The sequence below is a fragment of the Ischnura elegans genome, chromosome 1 (genome assembly GCF_921293095.1).
Source record: "Ischnura elegans chromosome 1, ioIscEleg1.1, whole genome shotgun sequence".
In the NCBI taxonomy this organism is placed as follows: Eukaryota; Metazoa; Arthropoda; class Insecta; order Odonata; family Coenagrionidae; genus Ischnura; species Ischnura elegans.
In genome coordinates this window covers 143,675,596-143,698,525 of record NC_060246.1, presented here as the reverse complement: position 1 = coordinate 143,698,525, position 22,930 = coordinate 143,675,596, and the positions used below count along the sequence as shown (strand labels likewise).

General features: G+C 36.4%; 1 protein-coding gene across 10 annotated transcripts in view; it reads right to left on the bottom strand.

Moving 5' to 3' along the window:
• Positions 1–22,930, bottom strand: part of LOC124171482 (CCR4-NOT transcription complex subunit 2) — an 81,291-nt gene that overhangs the window by 49,208 nt on the left and 9,153 nt on the right. For 6 of the 10 annotated variants that reach the window (XR_006867765.1, XR_006867767.1, XM_046550694.1 and 3 more), the window contains exons 3-6: positions 15,305–15,352; positions 1,497–1,910; positions 665–849; positions 148–189 (exon numbers count right to left, since the gene is read on the bottom strand). Coding sequence is in view for 7 of the 10 variants with exons in the window: in XM_046550694.1 (XP_046406650.1) it covers positions 148–189; positions 665–849; positions 1,497–1,910; positions 15,305–15,352 (689 nt within the window). In the remaining 3 variants the exon portion in view is untranslated. The remainder of the gene's footprint in view (positions 1–147; positions 190–664; positions 850–1,496; positions 1,911–15,304; positions 15,353–22,930) is intronic. The other 4 variants (XR_006867804.1, XM_046550669.1, XM_046550695.1 and 1 more) reach the window with 3 other exon arrangements.

Below are 22,930 nucleotides of genomic sequence, written 5' to 3'. Positions count from 1 at the left end.
CAGTTTGAATACATCCTTAGCAGTATTTACAGGACAGCCAGCTGTGGTCTTCCCTCTTCATTAAAGTCGGTAGACAAAGAGCACCTCAAAATCCCGAATGGCATGGTAAGCACATTCAAATGACCAAGAACTATGAAAAATACTCACCAGAGGTCATTAAAAAAGAAATGCCATGCTGCCACCATTCATCTATAATGTAAAATGTGGAAAAAGATGGCTGCAGGACCAAAAGTATGAATCAAGAGGGACATAAATGAGAGAAAATCAGAGGGGCATTGTTTAGCATGAAAAGATACACCCATTTAGCTATAGAGTTACAAAAAATCTGGTTCAATGCATTATTTCATAATTCATTTCATTTTTCATAGGGAAATAAGGCTCCACTCACAGAAAACACCTATCTTCATAATCAGGCCTGACAATAATACTAGTTGAAGAAAGCAACTCATGGAAACATAATATACTCTTAAGAGCTTTTGCAATAAATCAAACAAAATTATGCTCATATGCTTTCTAAATGAAAACATTTTTTAATTTCATTTATTTAAACCTGACTGGAAAAACTTAACTTCTGAATAAGAACCAGTAAAATAAATAATCAGAAAATGTTAACTCCCCAACACTAGCATAGAATGAAAGAGAGTATATATGCACTACTCCTTACCATATGGCTGCTTCCCAGGCATGGACTGACTCAATGAAGGGCCATCACCGCCTCCACCCAGAACTCCAATACCGCTTAAACCTACTGCACCACCCATTCCACTATTCCCCATGATACCCCCTGGGCCGCTAAGTCCTCCACCAATTCCCAGGCCCCCACTTCCTACCCCACCACCTGGCCCACCCCTGAAAAGAGAACATAGAAGATATGATTTCACAACACCTCCATGTCAAAATTAATTATCCAATTATTTGACTACCACACTAATGCATCAATAGCAGTCAGTACAATAAGCATGCAAAAACTGTAGGCATATAGCTGCATTAGATGAAACATTATTTCCAAAGTCTACAAAAAGAAAATACACAGAATATAAAGACAGCCCAAAACCAAAAAAATTGGAAAAAATTAGAACGGTGTGTTCTTTCTGAACAAATGGAAAATTTTCAAATGAAACCCACGATAAATAATCTCAGGCAAAATGAAGAGATCCAAGGTGGCCAAGCAAATGAAACAAGAGAATAAAATAAGTATTCTCACACACCCAAGAAGATATAGCCAGAAGAAAAATAGCAAGGGCATGTATAGGAATATTTGTGATGATTATTTAAAAGATTTTTTCAATTATGTGCTAACAAGCAGACATTAATAAGAGAGCCCAAAAGAGAAAAGAGACAGAAAAAAAAAGCCTTGGCATCACCATCGACAGCAAAATTTTATGTGAAAAATAGGTGATTGTAGAAGGAATATATGTTATGTGAAGTAAAAAAATAATGATAAAACAACAAAGAGACATTAAAAAAATGTTTTTCCATGTAAAAAGAGTGCTAACCTGTTTGTGAGAGAGGGGAATTCAGAGAGATCCAGAGAAGGAGGGGTGGTTCCATCACCACCCCCGCTGAACATAGATTGAAAGCTACTGAGGGCGGCTGCAGCCGCTACAGCTGCCACAGCTGTCGAGGAGGATGAGACGGACGATGCAGAAGAGACCAAGGAGGAGGACATGGATGAGATCGAAGAGGGCAGCATGGAGGAGGACGAAGAGGAGGAGGACGAGGAGGAAGAGGGGGCGGAGGAGGAGGAGGGGGTGGGGCCAGCTTGGGATGAGATGATAATGCACGACGAGGAGGGGGGGTTTACGCTGCCATAGCCACCTCTTTGACCTTGTTGTTGTTGTTGTGGAGGCATCCCAAAGCCACCCATCCCTGGGTTGGCTCCCCTTCGAGGGGGCGGAGAGAGCCCCACCCTGGGGAAAATGGTGCAGAGAATGAGTGAGTGCCAACATAAGTGTACTTCAAACAACTTTAAAGAGCAATGAAACTCAACATAAAAAATAGAATGAGCCACCCGACTACTACAGCTAATTTAATGCAAGATACACAGAGCAATTCTCATGAAATTGGGGAAACCATTACCACAAGTGGGAAATGATGACTAACGATGTCCAATTCTGTATGTACCAATAGATACATTTAACTCCAATTTACATGGTTTCCTCCTCTTTGGATCGAAACGTCCAACAAAATTACATGCGTGAATATCAGATTGTTTTTCTGCACATTATTAACATGAGTATCTAAGGGCTCAGAGTGTTTCTGTATATTGGAGAGTTTTTCATGCCCATGGTAAGCATATTGTTTGGCTGCTGCTGTCCAATACTGCAAACAGGTTTTTAGCTCAGGGTGTGACATGTCTGGACACTTTGAATTGTAGGTTCAAATGAATCAGTAAAAACAAGCAAAATGCCTTACTAAAGTCTGAATCACACTATAATTTTTTTTGTCACTTTCCTGTGCTCACTCCAGTGACCATACCAGTGATCACTTGGAAATGATCATCTCATGCCATCGTGCCAAGTGATGAGGATTCCCATCACCAGGCACGTCACTTTTTTCGTTGCTGAAATTCTCACTGAAACTGCCTATCGGTCAATCAGTACACATGGCCATGTAGAGCAATTGCAGTGCAATGTTTAACAATCGTGGGAACGAGATAGGTAAATGTAAATGACTGGCTGTGAGAATGCCAAAAAGTGACGGAAGGAGTGCTGAAAACAGTGATGGAAATAATTACCATGTGATCCAAAAAAGTGATGCCTCGAACGCACAAGTCAGCACTAAGATGGACTAAAAAAAATTATCGTGTGATTCAGGCTTTACCGTGGGTCTCCAGCATAGAATACTCTGAATGGGAAACTACTACGGATATTGAATTTGGTATTGGGCTTCACCCATTTTAAATCATGTTGTTGGTGGTCATAGGTATCATCTACTAAATTAAATGCAATAAAACAAATTCTTATTTATTTCCAAGGATGAAATATTAGCTGCTTTAATAATGATTGGAATTTTTGTATTTATATTTTTTTAGACATTAGTTGTGCTCAGTTAAGCTCATTTTTCATACAATCTCAGTGAAGCCTACTTTCTCAAAATCAGCAATGAACATAGAAATCACTCCAAGTTTTGACTCAATATCTAGAGTAGTGTCTCATCCAAAGAATTTCTACGCTAAAACCCATGGTGTAGGCAAGGCATTATGCCCGTTTTATGCTTATCTTTTAGACTGCCATTTCCAAATGTTTGCATAGCATGGACAGAGTTTAGAGCAGGTTTACAGGATTGGACATAGGCAGCCCATCCCTCATCATCTACCATAGGCAGCCATGGACAAATTTCTAGTGCACAGAAACTCTACATGCATTATAAGAGTACAGCGCAAGATAAACATTCTTTCTCCGTATTTTATACTTATACAAACTAAGCACATCATATTTTCTCAAACTGTGATCATATTTTGCACAGTTTACAGCACATGACACCACTTGACTGCATGGTAAGTTTAAAAATTGTCATTAATCTCAAAAAATTGAAAATGAAATAATCAATTTTCATGGAGGAATCCTTATGGATAACATAGCAGCCCAAATGCACACACTCAGTCAAGGCTGTGCAAGTCCATAACTGATCACCTGTATCACTACCATACTTAATGCCTGGCATCATTAGATAAAAAATTACCTTTTAAATACAAAGGGTAGAACTTAAGACAGAAATGACCTAGCAATACTCCTAACTTCAAAGTGATCCTATTACCTATATCATTAATAAAGAATCAAAATCTTAGTTACATGCATATGTCAGGAGAGTAAATATTTTTCTCAATCTGTGCCTAAATTTTTAGTGATTAATGAAAAGATAAATAATTCAGATGCCACTAACTCCTAGGTTCATGATTTATTCCTGGCATAAGTAATAGCTTGATGCTGGATGATAAATTTATGATGCCAAATACATTCACGGACAATCTTTCCAGTTTCTTTTTCAAAATATTTTCAATAAGATAACTGAGCCAGGTGAAACTTATACTCTCTCTCAACTTCATTACTCAATTCATCCATAAAATCAAAGAGGTACCTTCTAATTCGTATGTTGTAGAGTTCTTCCAGGTCTTGCTCACTAATAAATTCCATTCCCTCACTAAGAAGGTAGGACGACAACACACTTGAAATATGCATCAAAATTTTTTGCACTATTATTTCTCATCAATAAAATTCTGTTCATAAATGTTAACTAATGTAGCTCACTCCTAATTGAACATAATGGCCTATGATGATACTTTCAAGCAGTCTTCAGAGGACACCATCATAAATCTTTCACTTAACTTCCCAAAGTAACAGAAAATCTAACTTATTATTACACTATTGCCTGAATGTATGTGAAGAAGAAAACATAAACACTATCATCACATTGTTTACAAAAACAAACTTAATTCATTACCATGAATACCTAAACATTCACATTTATACCAATTTGAGAATCAGCGCCTCTCTAAATGTAGTCAAAAGAAATTATTTTATTTTTCACGAGAGAAAAACTTCTAAATTAAAATTATGCAGCTATACTATTAAATTACCAATGAGCCAAAGCAATAAAAGTTTGGCATGGAGACATACTAACAATGACAACGTGATTGGTCAACAAAATCCAATTTGGAGCACTGAATGGGATATCAACCAGGAAGAAACTATAGTAATTTAAATGAACAGGTGAATGACTAGCCTAGGTTGATATTTAAATTCATACACCTTAGTTTCACAGATAGATTAACTAACTATAATAGAGATTATTTAAGTTTACATGATAAACATCATGAGACATTGCTTGAGTAGTTTAATAATGTAAAGACTTCATGAAACTGAGCTTCAATTCCATTCTGAGCAAATGATTTGAAACCATAACATTTGCAAAAGTTAGATCATTGTGCCTTAACATTATCACCCAATTTTGAAGGAGAAGCCTCTTGGCAGGGATCAAAGGCTGGGCATTCAGCCAGCAATGTTAATGGTACAAAAAGTCCATGAAAAGATAAAATAAAAATTAACTAGGCTAAAGGTGATCTGGATATTTTTATGGATATCTTTAGAACCAACATACAACATGCTGCAATAAATTTTGTGGAAATACCTCATACACGCAAATATTCAACTCCATTAGGAAAGGATTAATAGCTCAGTTTAGGGAATCAAATTAACTCTTGTTAATTCATCCTATTCATATTTGGAACCTTTTCAGAATACATGATGATTTGCAAGACATATTATTGTACTAAAGGAGGGTTTAGGTTCCACAGATTCTCCTATCCTTGACTGCCCTACTGTATAACCCAATATTTTCATTTGGCAAAATATGGTATATAAAAAAATTACATTAAATTTAAAAAAATTATCACCTTTCTTGACAATAACACATTACTTTCCATTACCGGGAAGTAATATATAATTGTCAATGTAAAGTTAGGAGAATTTAAAAGAAATCGTTAGGAGAACTTTAAAAGCTGCTTAAACTCATGATGTATGTTAATCCCTTAAATTTGATGCAAGCCTTCAAGTGATATTTAATCAACTTTATCACATTTGTTTGATTTAAAACTTTCCTTGGGAATAATGCGACTGAAGTCATCTCAGACTTGCCATAGGATAAGAAAATGAAAGTCGGCCTTAGTTTTGGAATGTGAATTTTTGCCTACTCTCAAGGCTTGAGAAAGGGTTTGTGATTAATAATAACAATAAAACAGTACCACGGGTAAAAATATAACTTGAAGTATATAAAACAAAATATTAAGGTCATTTTCACAAGACCAAGACATGGTCAAGAATACCGGCATTGCCACTGCTGGTAGTCATTTAGATTTCTGATGCCAAACAAGAGAGATTGGGTTTGAATTTTTAACACCTTTTCTGGCACTGGCAAAGCCAGTGTACATGTGAAATTGTACAGGTGGATTCAAAAGTATTGCAACAAATGGAGTGGCGCCACTTTCGCCGCAGTTTGGAAATTGAGTTTTGGTATTTTCTATTGTACCAGTGGGAGGGAAATTTGAACAACATTCCCACCTCTCGCAGTATTATTATTACAACATCATTAGAGAGAAGTGTAAGCGGGATATGTGAAATGTTAAATGACTCATAAATTGTGCAGCTCATGCTAGATAATAAATCCACGTCGAGAACATCAATTTACTTTCTCTCGTAAGTTGGCTGATCCATCGAAGTATATTGTCTTACAATTAATGCTGAAGCTTTTCAATCAGAGAAAACGAACATATGATCATGATCGACATGACCGGATAGGTGGTGGGAGTATTTCTAGCAGTTAAATCACACAGCACCTCCCACGAATCAACTTATAATGAAAAAGAAAGTTTATGGTGCACAATGAATCAACGAAATGATATTGTTTTACAATTAGAAAATCAAATATTCAAATATCTGCATTTAGTTTTTCAATCTCCCATCTATAAATTTGGATTATCACACTCTAAAACCGAAATCAAGGAATGTATAATCTCCGAGATCTTAGTAAACGCACTGGAAAATCACTCACTTCCACTAGTAGTTGACAAGCTCGCTAGAGGAAATGAAATATTATACCTTTAAGCAGTAAGCCATCCTAAGTTGATAAAACAAATCGATGCCATGGACGGTATATGAGATCACAGAGTAATTTTTGCGGCCTTAGAATTTGGAATAGTCATCTGTCAAACCAAAACGGAATATTTAATTTGGGGCATATTTTGGGGTAAACATAAAAGCAGCATATGAAGTGAAGTATCTAGTTAAGATGGCTTCGATCTTATTGCTGGGAACACACATAAAAACATTTGCTAAAAACCCTTAAGAAGTTAGCATTCGTCAAGCTTATTAAGAGAAGAATTTTGGACGATAAATTGTAAGAGAGGAGCTATTTCGCACTAGTCTGGCCACATCTTAAGTATGCAACGAGGATATGGGATACGGAGTAGAAAGATTTAATTGTTGAACTTAATGAAAAACAAAGGAAAGCTGTGCGAATCGTGAAAAACTGCCACAGGTGTGCAGGAAGATTTACATAGATGTTTAGCGCATTAGGCTAGGGGCCACTAGCGACCTGGAGACTACGAGGTAAGCTTATATTGCTTGAGCAATTGAGAATGGATATCTTTAACAGTGACTGGGAGAACATGATATTTGAACACCACTACATTTTCGGCTCCGAAAGAAACAATAAATTAGGAGAGATATTTTGCCGAACCGATAGGTGTGGGAATTCGCTTTTCACCCACTTGATAAAGGACCTTTTATATGCAAGCGGCTGGTGTTCTAATACTACCTGCCGCTCGCCTATTGGGGTGGCTGGTGAGGTAGTAATAGCAATAGCAGGTGTATTAAAATAATGAAGATATACTGTAAATATAATGCACTTATGGCTGAAATTGAGGTAATCCATATCTCCAAACTAATTAATCACGCTCATCCGTGATTTAGCTGTGATGTATTTAGGTGGGATAAATGAACCGTCCGTGGTGTTTCTCTAAAGTTGCCAGGAATGAAAGGCAAGGCTAATAGATTTCCAAATAGATATATTTCGGTATGATAACTTAAAAGTTATTTAAAAGTTGAAGAAATGGGTTATATTCATTCGGTCATATTTGAAAAGTATTCAAGGGAAAGAGTTAAAGAGTCACCTGCATAGATTACGTTGATATTAGGAATACATCTTTAAAAAAAAATGATCGTTACCAAGAGGTTCGAACCACCGAATTCTGATTGCCGCCGTGGTGAATCTTCTCCTTTACCACTAGTCCATCACACTCATTGAACCCAACGGTGATTCGTTACGAGTTTTGTCATGCAAGGGAATGAACCAGTCTTCTAGTGTCACTAAATCGTACTAAATTATAACACTAAGTAGCATTTTTTGCTGTGATATTGCGGCAGATTTTTTATATATTTGTTATGTTCGTTATCTCTGATTGAAAAGCTTCAACGTTAATTGTAAGACAACATACTTCGATGGATCGGCCAACTTGCGAAAGAAAGTAAATTGACGTTCTCGACGTGGATTTATTATCTAGCATGAGCTGCACAATTTATGAGTCATTTAACATTTCACATATCCCGTTTACATTTCCCTCTAATGATGTTGTTATAAAAATACTGCGGGAGGTGGGAATGCTGTTCAAATTTCCCTCCCACTCGTACAATAGAAATACCAAAACTCAATTTCCAAACTGTGGCAAAAGTGGCGCCACTCCATTTGTTGCAATACTTATGAATCCGACTGTAAATTAAAAACTATTGAAATCAACAGCCAGTGCCACTCCAATATTTGCTTAGAAAGAGAAATTAAAATTTTACGGACCAGAAAACTACAAAAATTTTAATTTAGGAGGAATATTTATTTGCATGACGATGAAATAACAGGGTGATTTGTATCTTTTTCCTAACCCAAGCAGCTCCAATGAATCAGCTATAGCATAATTATCATAATGATAGAACAAATCAATGGCTCCTCTTCAAGCATGCATGCTCAAGTTAACATGGGGATAATGCAATGGGTAACACTACCACCACTTATAAAAGTATAAATACTGATCTTCATGACAAAAGTATCTAATATGATTTCACTACGGCCAGCTTATACTTGCCTCCACCATCAAGATTAAGTACAAACTTAAAGACAAAAAACAAATAACTACAAAAATTTAAAACTATTAATAAAATATTAAATTTATTATAGCATCATATCAAAGTACGTAGTGACAACAGCAACATTGTAAGGCAAGCAAAAATATCTTGACTGAACTTTAATCTTCACATGCTAAATCCAATACTAGTTCATAAGGAAAAATAATTTTAGATGTACTAAATCTTGAAATTAATCACTCAACATGCAAAAAATGTTACCAGGCACCTTCTATAGCACGAATACTCTACCTATTGTTTCATTCACTGCATTCATATACCCTCAAACAGGTCACACTCCAATAAAGTTAAACTAGACTCGTATCATTAAAGATGTAAGCCAAAATCATAACTGGCATTATTATATGTTCAATTCACACTAAATATATTACAACCAATAAGATGACATCCAATTAAGTTAGGGATAGATTTCTGTAAGAGGGCTTTGAGCGGAGATCAAGCACTCTGCAAAAACCGAATCCTTTCTTATGGAAGGTAAAAAAAATTCATTAAAAAGATAAGTTTTCATAAAATTTCCAATGAAACACACCTTTATTATGAATGTAATTTGTGAACACCATACTGAAGGAAGACTACGCAGCACTAGTGTACACAGGGAAAAAATCTCACAAGGCTGCAGCTACGCAAAAGTCAGAGTAAAGAAAAGTCTTATTTGCTGGATATGGACTCATCAATATTTTATAGGTTATTTAGGACATTTTTACCTAAATAATTCAACAAATTACTTTCACTAGAATTCATTTTTCTGGAATTTGTTTTAGCATATATCTCTATGGCTTTTTAGCTTTATTGCTCAACCTTTATCACAAACCCATAATGTACTGTGTCAAGAAGAGTTCTCTGGTCGTCCCCCTGGTCAGGGTGTCCATTTGAGTCAATGTTTCAATCTTTGACTGAAAGATCATTTTCAGGTGAGATAATTGTCATCCCTGGAATTTTATCAACTTATATGGGTTCCCTCATGGGTCAATTGACTCATGATTGGTCAGCAGAGGAAAGTATGTTGAGGGAGCCCCCTGATTGGCTGACATTATTCCAACTGTTTTCTTATCACCTCTTCTCAATTTTTCTAAGCACAGGTTTCCAGGTGCTGCTAAGGGTGCACTCAAATTCCCTGTTTATGTTTTTCCTTCCCACATGAATTTAAATGGATTCGGAGAAGACTCAGCCACCATTCCCAGCAGTTTGTGGAAGTTTTTAAACGTCGTCGAAGTTGATACAGTTGTCCATGGTGAAGCTCCACTCATTCCTGAGTTTTCTATCAACCCCAGGCACAGATATTGTTTGAGCTCTTTCATGTTGGTCTTGATAGTCTAACCTGTCGCCCCCCCATAGACAATCCTGCATACACATGGCAACACATAGATGCAAGGAGGAAAAGCTTTGTTCTAAAAACAATATCCCTCAGATTTCAGGCAGGTTTGTGAATGGTTTTGACATTATGTCTGAACAGAATCCTAGAGATTATGCATGGAGGGCATTATGAAGCTCTCCTCAATCCTCTGTGTTTTCCTTAACCTCCTGTGTTTCCTGCCTCTCAGAGGATCTTTTCCAGAACAAAAAGATTTCTCTCCTACTATACTCGTTCTTGCAAAAAGTGTTTAGGTGACTTAAAGCTGTTCTATACATGGCATGTCGTTGTGCAAGTTAGCACTGAATTTTTTTTGAAATTACAAGAATATGAGCTCAGAATTAGAGCAGCTGCTATTTTACTATCTCAAACCCATGCAGTTTCGCGTGCGTTTTAGCAATTCACTGCTTTACACGGAACAAATTTGACTACAACTTCATACAAACGTCACTAAAACTAATCTGTCTATTATCACTAAAAATTATTTTCCAGTCAAGGATCAAAAAGTTGGCTGAAATGGATGCCCTGACCTGGTAGACAACCCGGGAAAACATCTGCTGATATGCGGCGTAAGCACTTCAATCATGATGAATAATATAAAAATCACTGACGAAAATGACGAATATTTCATGAAAAAAATATCACCAAGAACCATTGGACTGCACGTAGATAACAAAACTAGAATAATATTAAAAATGGAATGTTTGTGAAAAATGAAAACAAAAAAAAGGTGACCATGGGGTATCGAACATACATACACGAGGCAGACAGTCATGTTCTGAAAGTAGCCATGAAATATGGCTCGCCCTAGCCTGATTGCCCTTTTTGCCAGAGTTCATTTATCCATGCGATGCATCCCTACTTATGTCTGCTTCAAATGGGGGTATCCTTGCTTCTCAAAGAAGACAGTAGGTATTTGCGTAGCTCATTTTCCCACTTCCTTTCCAAATCGAACCGTTTCACCCTGCAGAACTATAATTCATACCACAGATTTCATTTCATTCCAAACCAATTAACCAGAATGTTTACCAGTTTCAAAATTAAAAAAATGCAACAAATTTTTGTTTTAATAACCTTATTACCACTTGAAGAAATGTGTAACAATGCTTCACAAAATCAATGAATTCATACTTAAAATATTCAGTACGAGTCTCATGATGAGGCCAATGAACTGCTGACCCAATGGCTCTTAGTTCCTGTTCTTGATTTGAAACTAAAATACCTCAATTTTTAATATTAAAGGATTTTTTTGACCTATTAATACGCTTATTTAGGATAATATTAATAACAACTTTGAGAGAGTTTCAATTTTATTTTGCTGAAAACAACACAGGGCAATATTCACCACCATTATGGCATGTACCTTGATTCATTACAATGAGAAGACAGGCAGGAAAAGGAAGGGGGCTCAGAATAAAACTATTACTATCAATGAGCCAATCAGGTTCAAAGTGGTTTCCCTGCCATTTATTCTGATTTGTATACCAAAAACTATATCATTTCACAATTTCAATTAAGATATCTATTAAACTAACATAGGGAGAAACTACGTACTTTGCTCCTCCTTATTCAATGCTCAATTTTTTATGGCATTAGGAATGGCGAACACATCTCAGAACTGGTAGTGGTTCCATTGAATGGACTTTCATTTGGCTGAAATTAATTAATTTTCACGCCGCATTTTTAACTAGCCTTATATACACCCATGTCTCGTATAGCGCAATTTCGATTAGCGCAATTTCGATACATATAGCGCAAATTCGTTCCTCGGGGAAACATTGCAACGCAGTGTAGCCTAATCAAAAATTTTAAACGCTCTCGTGATAAAACGTGAACTTGCGCTAAGTACACACGTAATTTCTATCAATTTACGCATATTAATATTATTTCTTGCCTCAAATCTTCTTTTTGTTTATATATTAATCGAAATTCATTGCTGTGCAATTGCCAAAAGTATTACTCGTCATTGGGTCCAGATAGCCGGCCTACCGAAGATTTATCTCGTCTCCTTAACAGAATGATAATAAATAATTTAGATCGTTAATTAAGCGTGGGGCTAGTGGAAATGAGTTTTTTTTTCAGCACTACGGTTTGAGACGTATTTTTGCCATCGTAGGTTACCGGGCGATTGACTTCCAGGTAGAGGGTCTACGCTAAAGCCTTCAAGGTCATCGGTATTCACGGGGGAGAAATGGAGCGGTGGCCGAGTTGTGCATGAATAGCATCAACGCATAAAAGGGTCCGCTATAGAGTCTCAAACACAATGGCTTCGTTCCCTCCCCGCAGTCATAGGCCTTCTGCGTCTCAGGAATACAGTTCAGCAGAAGAAGGTGATTTAGATAGAGCCATGCAGAGTAAAAACCAAGAGAATATGGCAAAAAATAGGAATGCGTGTAGAAAAATCAAGAATTTATCAGGAAAAACCATAAAACTAGGAGAGGAATTGAAAGAGGTCAATTGCTTTGAAAATGGAGAGCGTCAAAGCGATATTGCGTGGAAGTTTAAACTCACGATGCCTTATTTTGAATAAAGACGAAGCTAAAATATCAGTGACCTCAGCCGCACCAACTTCAACCAAGCGGTCTACACATACGGAAAGTTCATGGTGAATCAGTACAAAAAGACGAGAGTGGTAATCGCTCCGAGACATTTAGTGAAAGCGGTTGGTTCCAGAATTTAAACGGCAAGCAGGTATTTTCAGTGCGGCGATATCAGGTGAATCTGCAAGTGTTGATAGCGCAGCCACCACAACATTTTCTGATGAACTCCAAGCTGTTATTGAAAGTGGCTCCTTTCCCCCTCAACTAGATCTAGTGTTGACGAGACGATATTCTTTTGGAAAAGAATGCATTCTCGTTCATTCATTTTCAGGGAAGGAAAACCTGGGTCAGGTTTCAAGGCATTTAAAGACTGTTTCACGTAGCTGCTAATGACTCGGAGGACTTCAAATTAAAATGATTTATCATTCATAAACTCCGCTAGCTATGAAATGGCATTTAAAATAGCATTTTCCTGTCATTTCGATGAGCTACAAAAGGGCCTGGGTGGCACAACAGTTGTTTTTAGACTAGTTTTAAAAATCGTCAACTGCCGGCAACGCATTACGATTCCCTGAGATAGCAGATGTTAGCCCACCCGCACGACAGGATGGAATTTCGAAAGCACGTAAGAATTTTTTTAACGTGAATAAAAGTCTTTGAATGCGTGAATACTATCTTTAAAGATGTTTTAAACTATAAATATTTATAGAAATAATGTTTTCTAAGGCTTTTTATGGGAATATAGATGTTTTAGAGGAAATTCAATACCAAAGACCTATGCTACCAGGAACGCATCCCTATCTTCCCTATGTTAAAACGCTCTCGTATAACGCAAATTCGTATAGCGCAAAGACCCCAAGGAACGCATCCCTTGCACTATACGAGACATGGGTGTAATTCCAAAATCCCTTCCACGGATGGGTCAGTTGGTGTAGTGGTTAGCATCATTGACCATCATCTGAGGGGCTAGGGTTCAAGACTCCGTTACCACAGTATATATTGCTGACTTTATTTTGATTATACAGTGACAAGTTAATAATAAATTTTAATTGCGGCAAGCTAAGGCATGAGAAAAATTTTTCATCATCATAATGGCATTTAGGTATTTAAGCAGTGGCATTTCGATGCGGAGATATGAATACTACACTTGCTATCCTCCTCCAAACCACACCGAAAGATTCTCCCAAAGGGGAGCAATAACAATGGCTTTTCTTTTCCAAGAAATGACATTTGTAGGTAGTCCTCTTATTATTATGCTGGAAGCGTCCCACAAGATTTTGGGAAGTGGCGAGCACGAGACACACATGGCATAATTGTTACTTTTAAATAATGAATTTTTATTTCATCCTATGTTTTAATTGAAGTAATATTTCAGAATTGTTTTTATTATATAAGTGCTATGTTAGTAGTTAAACCTTTAAAATACCAATTACCTTTAAAGTAATTTGAATTAAAAGTGTTCGAGAGATATGGCAATTTATATTCGTTTTGTGTTCTTCTTCATTGCATCTACACGCATAATGCTGCTCGCCGCAAGCCTTAATACCATGTGCTCTCGCAAGAAGTGGTTTTCATTTTTAATTTGGAAGTTGATCAGTATAAGCAATACAAAAAATTAACATTTTAGCGCACACCAACTCTTGCTAGCGTAGTCGTCACATCTTCGCATTCGGGATGACATAGCTTAAATACCTAAGAGCCATTATGATGATACAAATTTTTCTCATGCCTTTGGCTGCTAAAATTAACTTGTCGCCATGAGATCGAAATGAAGAATACAAAATATGAGCCATGTTAGAGCCCCGACCCTGGCCCACACAGTGGGAGTTGACGATGCTAACCACTACACCAACTATCCCATCTGAGAAAGGGTGCGCTATTTTTGAATTATATATGGCTAGTTAAAAATACCACATGAAAATTAATTAATCACAGCCTAAATAAAGCCCATTCAATGGAACCACAACCAGATCTGAGATGTGTTCGCCAATCCGAAAGCCATAAAAAATACGGCATTGAAAAAGGTGGAGCAAGGTAGTCTTTCCTTGTAAGTATAACTTACACAAAGATTTGGAACCACATTTAGTTTACTAATAGTGCCAAATTAGGAATGGGAACCAAAATAATTTGGGCAATTTCCCGACAAGAGAAGTCTAAACAAAGCCGACACTAGTCACCCACAAAGTTTTTATATTAACTGTTTATAACATATGACAGGTAGTTGAGATGCGGTTAAAAAAAATAAGCTCAATTTGATTGCAGTGAAGCTGCCTGAAAATCTAAGAAAAACAGATGAAAATTTATTAACATAATATTACCAGACAAATTCCTAATTAGGTTATCAATTAGAATTCTCGCTAGAACACCTATCTGTCCACGAATACAAAAAGAAATTGTTTACTAACAATTGTACTAGACAACAAAATTTCACGTATGATAGCAGAGGTAAGTAACATCTTCTACACTGTACCATTCTGATATTAGTTGCACAGTGATACTAACAGCATTTGGTAAGATTAGAGAACCTGCAAATCAGATTTCATAAAATAAGAGACAAAAATAATGGAAATGTTTTCCATTTACTTGTACCTTAACATAAAAATATGTAATTTATATTCATGATGTGGCCACATGGAAAAATATGGATATACACATAAAATTATAACAAAAATAATTAATTAAAAGAAAATAGGTAGAAAAAATAAGAACCCCACTATTATTACCTGTTGCTAAGTCCTGTGTTTGATTTTCTTTGCGTAGTGGGTGGAAGCCTGGTGAAAATAAACATAAAAAAGAATAGGTGTTTAGACAGATGTACAATTTTCAAGTCACAGTCAAGTATTAAAAAAAGATGGGGAACCAAAACTAGAGTTATTAAAAATAATTCTGATTTCATGAGGTGTATAAAATTCCCTAAGTGGCAAAGGCAACCACTTATCAGCATGGTGAAAGGAAGGGATTGTAGTAATTCTACTGAAAGTAACGCATAAATGTAGATTGTTCGCCTTTACTAAAAATGAAAAAAAAAAAAAAAAAAATTCAACTGCATTAATAGAAGCAAGTTCGGACACACATTATTTTCTTGATACCACTGATCCTAAAGAATTGATAAACGGCAATATTTCATACATTTCTGGGACATTCTGATTACCTTAAATGGAATAGTTTACTAATTGGTACAAAAAAAATGGTGCTATAAATATAGGATAAATATGGTAGCCTGCAATATCCTTTTAATTTTTGATTGACCTAGCATGCAGGAAATTTCTTGAATTTTTTAGCAGACAATTTACTTGCACCTAAACAAAATAGTGTAATGAATATCAACAAATTTTTCCAAATATTTTTAAGTTCTCTGAGCAAGTACCTAAGTAAATTAGTGGTTAATATTTGTCAAGGGACTAGTAGGTGGCAAGGTAGGTTGATAAGAAAGACCTCAAATAAAATATGTGGAACAGATAAAGAAGGATGTGAAAGAGAAGAAATACTTTTATGTGGAAATATCACGAGACAGGAGAATTGAGAGGAGAGCCGTGTCAAACCAATCTAAGGAGTGTTCACCAGTGAGGATGATGGTGAATATATGTTGTTGATGAATAGGAAATGTTTAAAGACAAGACTGATAGAATAAAAATCAAGACCCAAGAGTCCAAATATTGCTTTGATGAAGCTCTCTACTCCTTTCTATTAAACCTTCTCATATTTACATATTTCTTCTCTTTCACGTCATTAATAACCTGTCCTAAGCAACTTGTTCAGGGCCATACTTCACTTATCTTCTATCCACTACTTGTCCTTCGATGATTGTCTTCATCTTGTCATCATGTCTCATCATCAAAGCATCATTATCTGCCAATTCCCTGACCTGACAACACCCATACGTGGGCAAGACAGACTATGAAGAATGATTTGGGCAAAATAGAATCATTACAAACTGAGTCATTGATTCATAACTTCTAGAAACTGTATCCTACTGCTGCAATTGACTCTACAACTCAAAACCGATAACCAGAAGACTATTTAGCTTCTACTTAAAAATAATAATTGTGTACCACACAGGCACTCTCAGTTATCTCAAATAATGTCAGAATTGTTTCTGAATTTTTTTCAAGTGAAATTAATAATCATCAGTATGAGTTCATCCAATTAATTCAGAGGAGTTAAGCACTTTCCTAACTGAAGGTTGTGGTTACGAATGTCACATAGGGAGAATATTTTTCTGAAGGTTTTACAGTGACTGGAGCTTTAAAAATATTGATGCTGAACTCAAAAATAGACACAATAAAAAAGATGCATTACAAAATATAATTTTGATAAAGCCCATTCCTTTACTATGGGCATGAATGCAACCGATAGAGATTTCAAGATAATATTTTAGGAAAAATTTTGACATTCCTCTTGTATTATTCTTTGGTCAAAGTTATTTTTCAACACATTATTTGACGACTGGATAGAAAAGAGTTTAATCACAAAAGATAATGAAGGTCGTTATTCAGTTAACAACTCAATTTTAATAGTCTGTGCTCGGCAGTTTGCTATCAGTTTTTCACAGGAATAACTCCATTACACATATTTTTTTATGAAAGCCCAGAGAAGCTAATTGCAGATGAAGCTAATTTTCTGTGAAGTTTTGAGTTTTATTTAGAAGTAAGAGATTTGTTTAGAAGTAAGATTTATTGTTCGGTTAAAACCCATCTCGAAGTTCACTCCCCGAAGTCATTCAGTTAGCATATGTCAGTCACTTTTAAAATTTGATTTACAGTGATGGAGGCCCACTTCACCGATCTACATTAAATTACAATATCAAAATTTGTTAAAATTAATAGGAATTGCAGGTCTTGTATAACAAGAAATTTTTCTACAAAGCTTGATCAAAATCTGAGCCATACACCACATGAGAGCATCTTGTATGCAGGCGAAGAACTCCGGGATTGCCTGAGATAGGGGTTACACGAGGGGAAAGAGAGGAGTTAAGAGGCATTGATTGATGTTTTTTTGCAGCAGCAGACCATGTTTTTTAATGCAGATTGCTAAAATTCACTCCAACTATGTGGAGTTGAATAGGAAATCCTTTAAAAGGGTGTAAATGCATAAGTAGGCTGCCAAAGAATGCCCAATAAAAGGATTAGGCATTATAAGAGATTAAACAGAGTAACGAAAGGATAATTCTGTGAAGATGAGACAAGGGGAGAGAGACTAGACAATTCAAGGAAAGTTTTTGCCTTGGAATTCCACTGCTGCCTTTAAGTAATTATAAACAAAAATATGTACCTATTTATGATTAACAAATGACTGATGTAAATATTGGACTTTCTTCTGCTACAACAGCAAAAATACGTAAGCTTTTCCATCAAAATTCATAAGCTTTTCCAATTTAAAATTCATCATACTTCAAAATTCATCATAATTCATATTGACTTAACATCTTCCACACAGGAAAAATACAATTTAACTAAAAGATACAGTACATGGAAATCCAATTAACCATCATTGAGTTATTAAAAATAAATTGGAACTAAACAATTTCTGGAGACAGCCACTTGGTGGAGAATTATGCAGGGAACATTTCCTTGTTGTTAACCATAACAAGAGACAACCTAGACTCTTACCACTTTCAATTGTTTCTATTATTTACTCATTTTTCCCTTCCTCAATAAAATCCTGTTTACCTTATTTGTTCTCACCCTCAGACATTATAGATAGCATTATTACAGTAAATTCCAGATATTACGCGCATCACTTTACCAAAGTTTCAGATATACCAAAAGTCACATGATGTCCTCCAAAATGATTACATTGACTATTTTCTTTGTAAGAATTACGTAACTTGCTGGTGAATATTATCTCATCGAGTTACAACAGCATTACTTCAAGCATCTATATCAATGTGGTTGGCCACCCATTCAACCCACTGGACACAAAAAAAGAGGCGACTGCACACATGAATGTAAAAACGTGCAAAAATTATTTCATAGCCATATTAAAAATCTCAGCAAATCCTAAATGACGCATCGTAACCACTCTTCTTCAAGAGATTATATCAATGTGGTTGGCGACGTATTCAATACATTGGACACAAAAGAGAGGAACCATGAGAATATGTACAAGTAAGAACAGCAGACTTCCGATTATCCGGCTGCATGTTAATCGGGTTGCAGATTATCCGTACATGGGTTCACGTTCCTTTGAAGTTTTCTGCGATCTTTCTAAAAAATTAAAATTGGATGCACAAGCACCAAGATATTTGCATTTTTGTAATAAAATGCTAAATGGGGCTAATTATTTCCATTAGAATCCCCTTCTTAAACTGGAATTATTTCATCTATGAGCTGACAAGTAATGGTTCAAGTTTACTTCGACGTCTGCCCTAGCATTGTGGATGACGATCAGCTCTGGTAAAAAAAACTTGATTAATTTAGGAAAATTCCTCAATGGTTAATCATTCTTAAATTCAGAAATGTGTTACCTACAATCTTTTTTTTGTACATTTCATATCACAAATGTGCAATTATTGCTGTGGCCTTACATGAATACGGCCCAAGGGAACTGCAGATTTCATCACACTTCGGCATGTTTACGCTGTTACTAGTCAAGGCCAAACTGAAGAGGAAGGGAATAGTAAAAGTAAAAGCAGCTGGGGAAGTGGAAGTAGAGATAGCATGAGTCACAGCCAGTTACTTGCCAGCGTACATGATTAGCCTTAAGCCCTGGTTTCCTATAGCTTCTACTGCGCGATGACGTAATTGTGCATCTTAGTTTTTCATGTGGCTATAATGCAATACGTACATTGCATTATGGCCACATAAAAAACTCAGCAATTCCTAATTGGTAGAAGTCCGTAAATTTCGTGAGACGCAATATTGCGAAATAACACGAAATAACGCGAAATCTGTAAATAAAAACGAAATTTCGCATTTTTTTGCAATTTTAGATGGATTAGGGAAAAAAATCACATCTAATGAGTCATAATCCATTAAAGCCTAAGCCTTCATTGTTTAACGCTGCTAACGTTCAATTGCTCTATCTCATTACGATTCCAATGTCAATTGGCTCGTTTAGTCTCTCGCATAACGCATCCGCATAATATCGCGCACTGTAGTGATTTCTCCGCCAGTATTTGCCGGTAAATTTACCACAGCCTCTCTCTTCGATTTCCATGTATCAATCCTGAAATATTTAGAATGAGGCGCTTTCTCACCTGAAGAATTAGATATTATGAATTAAAAATGTGCAGAAAGAAATTTAACGCGGCCGCGGAAGAGCCGAAATACAAGCTCACGCGCCCGGTACGTGTCAATGCCGAGCATTAATTCCGGTGAGTCACCGCGACGCATTAGATAGCGTTACTGGATAACTTGTTGCAGGAAAACCATGAGTGTGGGTCTAATGTAACAATTTTGTTGACTTAAACACAGCCGCTGGCTGGGACCAGGCCACCGTTCACTGCACAGCCCACAGTGTGGCAGAGAGTCGTCTCGTCTGAAAGCGGCCTGAATTTCACGGTGTTGTGACGTGAACTGTGGCCAGCGAAAAGTCAGTTTTGTTAGAAAGCGGCATCAATGTAGCACTGCCAGTATTTCACGCCGTAGACGGTGCACCGCCGTGCCAGATTGAAATGGGTGCCGTGGTAACCACAGCGGCTGTCAATGGCACCGTGCCATCAACTGTGCGATTCGATTCGTTTAAAGTAGAGATGTGCGAATAGTATCCGCGAATACTCGAATACCTCGAATATTAGAAAGTATTCGATATTCGAGGTTTCGAATAGTTATGCGAAAAGTACCGCCTCGAATACCTCGAATACTTTGAATTTCACGTCATACAAAAAAAACGTTTCGACATTGGCCAAATCTAATATCTAATTCTTCAGGCTTGAAAGTGTCTCATTCTAGATGTTTCAGGATCGATAAATGGGAAATAATTTTTCAAGTTTCTTTGAATCCAATTATGTTTTGTTAAGTGCGCTTCTTTTACTGCCTTTCCTGACCGACTGGCAACAGCTATAATCAAAACTAAGCGATTTTGTTGTACCTAACTGCTGCCCTACCTTCCCTCAACACCTGGGTGAGGGTTATCGAAAGAGAACCCATGACATGAAACATTTTGGCCAATTTGTAAGTTATACAGTACTATGGTTATACCGTAGCTACCCAGCACTCAGTTTGAAAACACCATCGTGACAGGTTGTGTTTTGCGGTTGGACTGTTTTTTTATCGTAGTTCCTGCTTTAAATATCGAACAAAGGATAGGAATTTTAAAATGACAAGAGCTAGTGATAATGTTCATACCAGGGCAAGTAAATTCAGCAGAGAAGGATTTTATGTGAAAGACAGAGTATTACTGTGCAAAGTTTGTGATAAAAGATTTTACACTTTGTTAAAGCACACCAGTAGCAATACACATAAACATGCGAAAAAAGGGGACCCGCAAAACGACAGCTATCCTTTGAACATATAGTCACTCAGTCAAAGAAAGCAAAGGAGGAGCTTGTTGCTACTACTGAAGCATTTTTAAAGGCTTAATTTGGTGTAGAAAAACTAGACAATCCAAAAATTCTGGAATGGCTCTCGAAGTATACACATATGGGGTAGTGGGAATTTGCTATTTGCTGATTGTATTCACCAAGACAACATACTTGAACCATTCATATACCTTGAACCATTATAAGTTGAACTATTTCTTTCAATTAGTTTTATCAGAAATTTTGCACAATCGAAATTGTGTTAAATGTTATGTAAAATGCTTAATAAAAGTATAAGTATTCATGAAATGTGTACCATAATATAATGAAACGCCCTTGAACATAGGAAAATTGTAGTATTATAATAACACTGCCAAGATTTTCTATAACACCGAAATCACATGGTTTTAAAACGAATTTGAGCAAAAAATGAAACCACTTTCACGGACCTCTACTAATTGGGCATTGTTTCTTATGAACTTGAGCTGACAGGAGTGTCGCACGGCTATAAAGTGGTAAATTTTCGAGATTCAATTAGATGAGATACTCCAGAGGTCATTTGGACAGGAGATCATACTCTTTCTTACATTCGCACAGTGTCGCTCAAACCAAGGCAGGCATTAAATTTCCACAGGCTTCAAGCATGTGATTATGAATGTGCTATTCCACCTCCGTCTAAGGCTTAATTTATATGACTCTAAATTATTATTATTCCTTGATTTTTAGGGCTGAAACGATGGCTGCTAAAGGTAAAGGTACACAATTAAAGAAAAGTTGGACACAATGCAGTCAATTCAAAACCAAGTTTATCCAGAGAGTTTGGTGTTCCATTAGGAACAATTTGTGGTTGGATGAGAGAAGAAGATAAATTACGATCATTTGTTAATCAAGTGGATTACAAAATAGGAATTGACAGAAAAAAGGCAATATTAAGTGATGCTTTTAATAGGATGAATGTTTGTTTACCTGGTTTGCTCAAAAGTGAAGGTGTTCAATTATCTGGTCCACTTTTATAAGCACAGGCATTTAATTAAATTGAAATTAAATTAAAAAAAAAATAGGTGGTGCTGGTGATTTTGTTGCTTCTGCTGGCTGGCTATCAAGGTAGAAGATTCGCCACAGGATAGTGCAAGTGAACATGGAAGGAGAATCTCGTTCCAGTGAGACTGAAGCAGTTACAGAGTTCTGAGGGACTAAATGCAAGATAATGGATGCACTGGGTGCAATTGGGTGAATGCACTGACGAACAATTGTATAACTATGATGAAACTACCTCCTACTTCAGATTGCTTCCTACAAAGTTGACAAATAAATCTGGTATGAAAATGAGAAAAGAAAGAGTGACTTCATTGCTGTGAACAAACAAATCAGGAAGTCACAAATTAGAATCTTTCTGCAAGCAAGTTGACATGGCAGCACTATCTGTCATTTATAAAAACAGTAAGAATGCCTGGATGACTCATGATGTTTTTGTATTGTGGCTTGATGAAGATGATGGTGGTTAGTAGTCATTTACAATCTAAGAAGTTAGAAGAAAAAGCATAACTTCTGCTAGATAATTGTCCTGCCCATCCTCCTCCTGAGTCTTTGAAATTGAGAGATGGTAAAACTGTGAAAACATATTTACAAAAAAATACCACAGCTCTCATTCAGTCCTTAGATGAAGGGATTATCAGGGCATTTGAAGCCCATTATCAGAGGGATTTCTCACAGTTGTCACAAAGTAAGAACTGCAAGTACAAGAATTCCTGAAAACAGTCACCCTGAAGAATTTGGCAAACAATATTAGATTGGCATGGAAAAAATAAATTTAGCTTCGATTCAAAACTGCTGGTCAAAGCGGGAAATAGCACGGAAGACGAAGATGAGTTTTTGGGTTTTTCAGAAG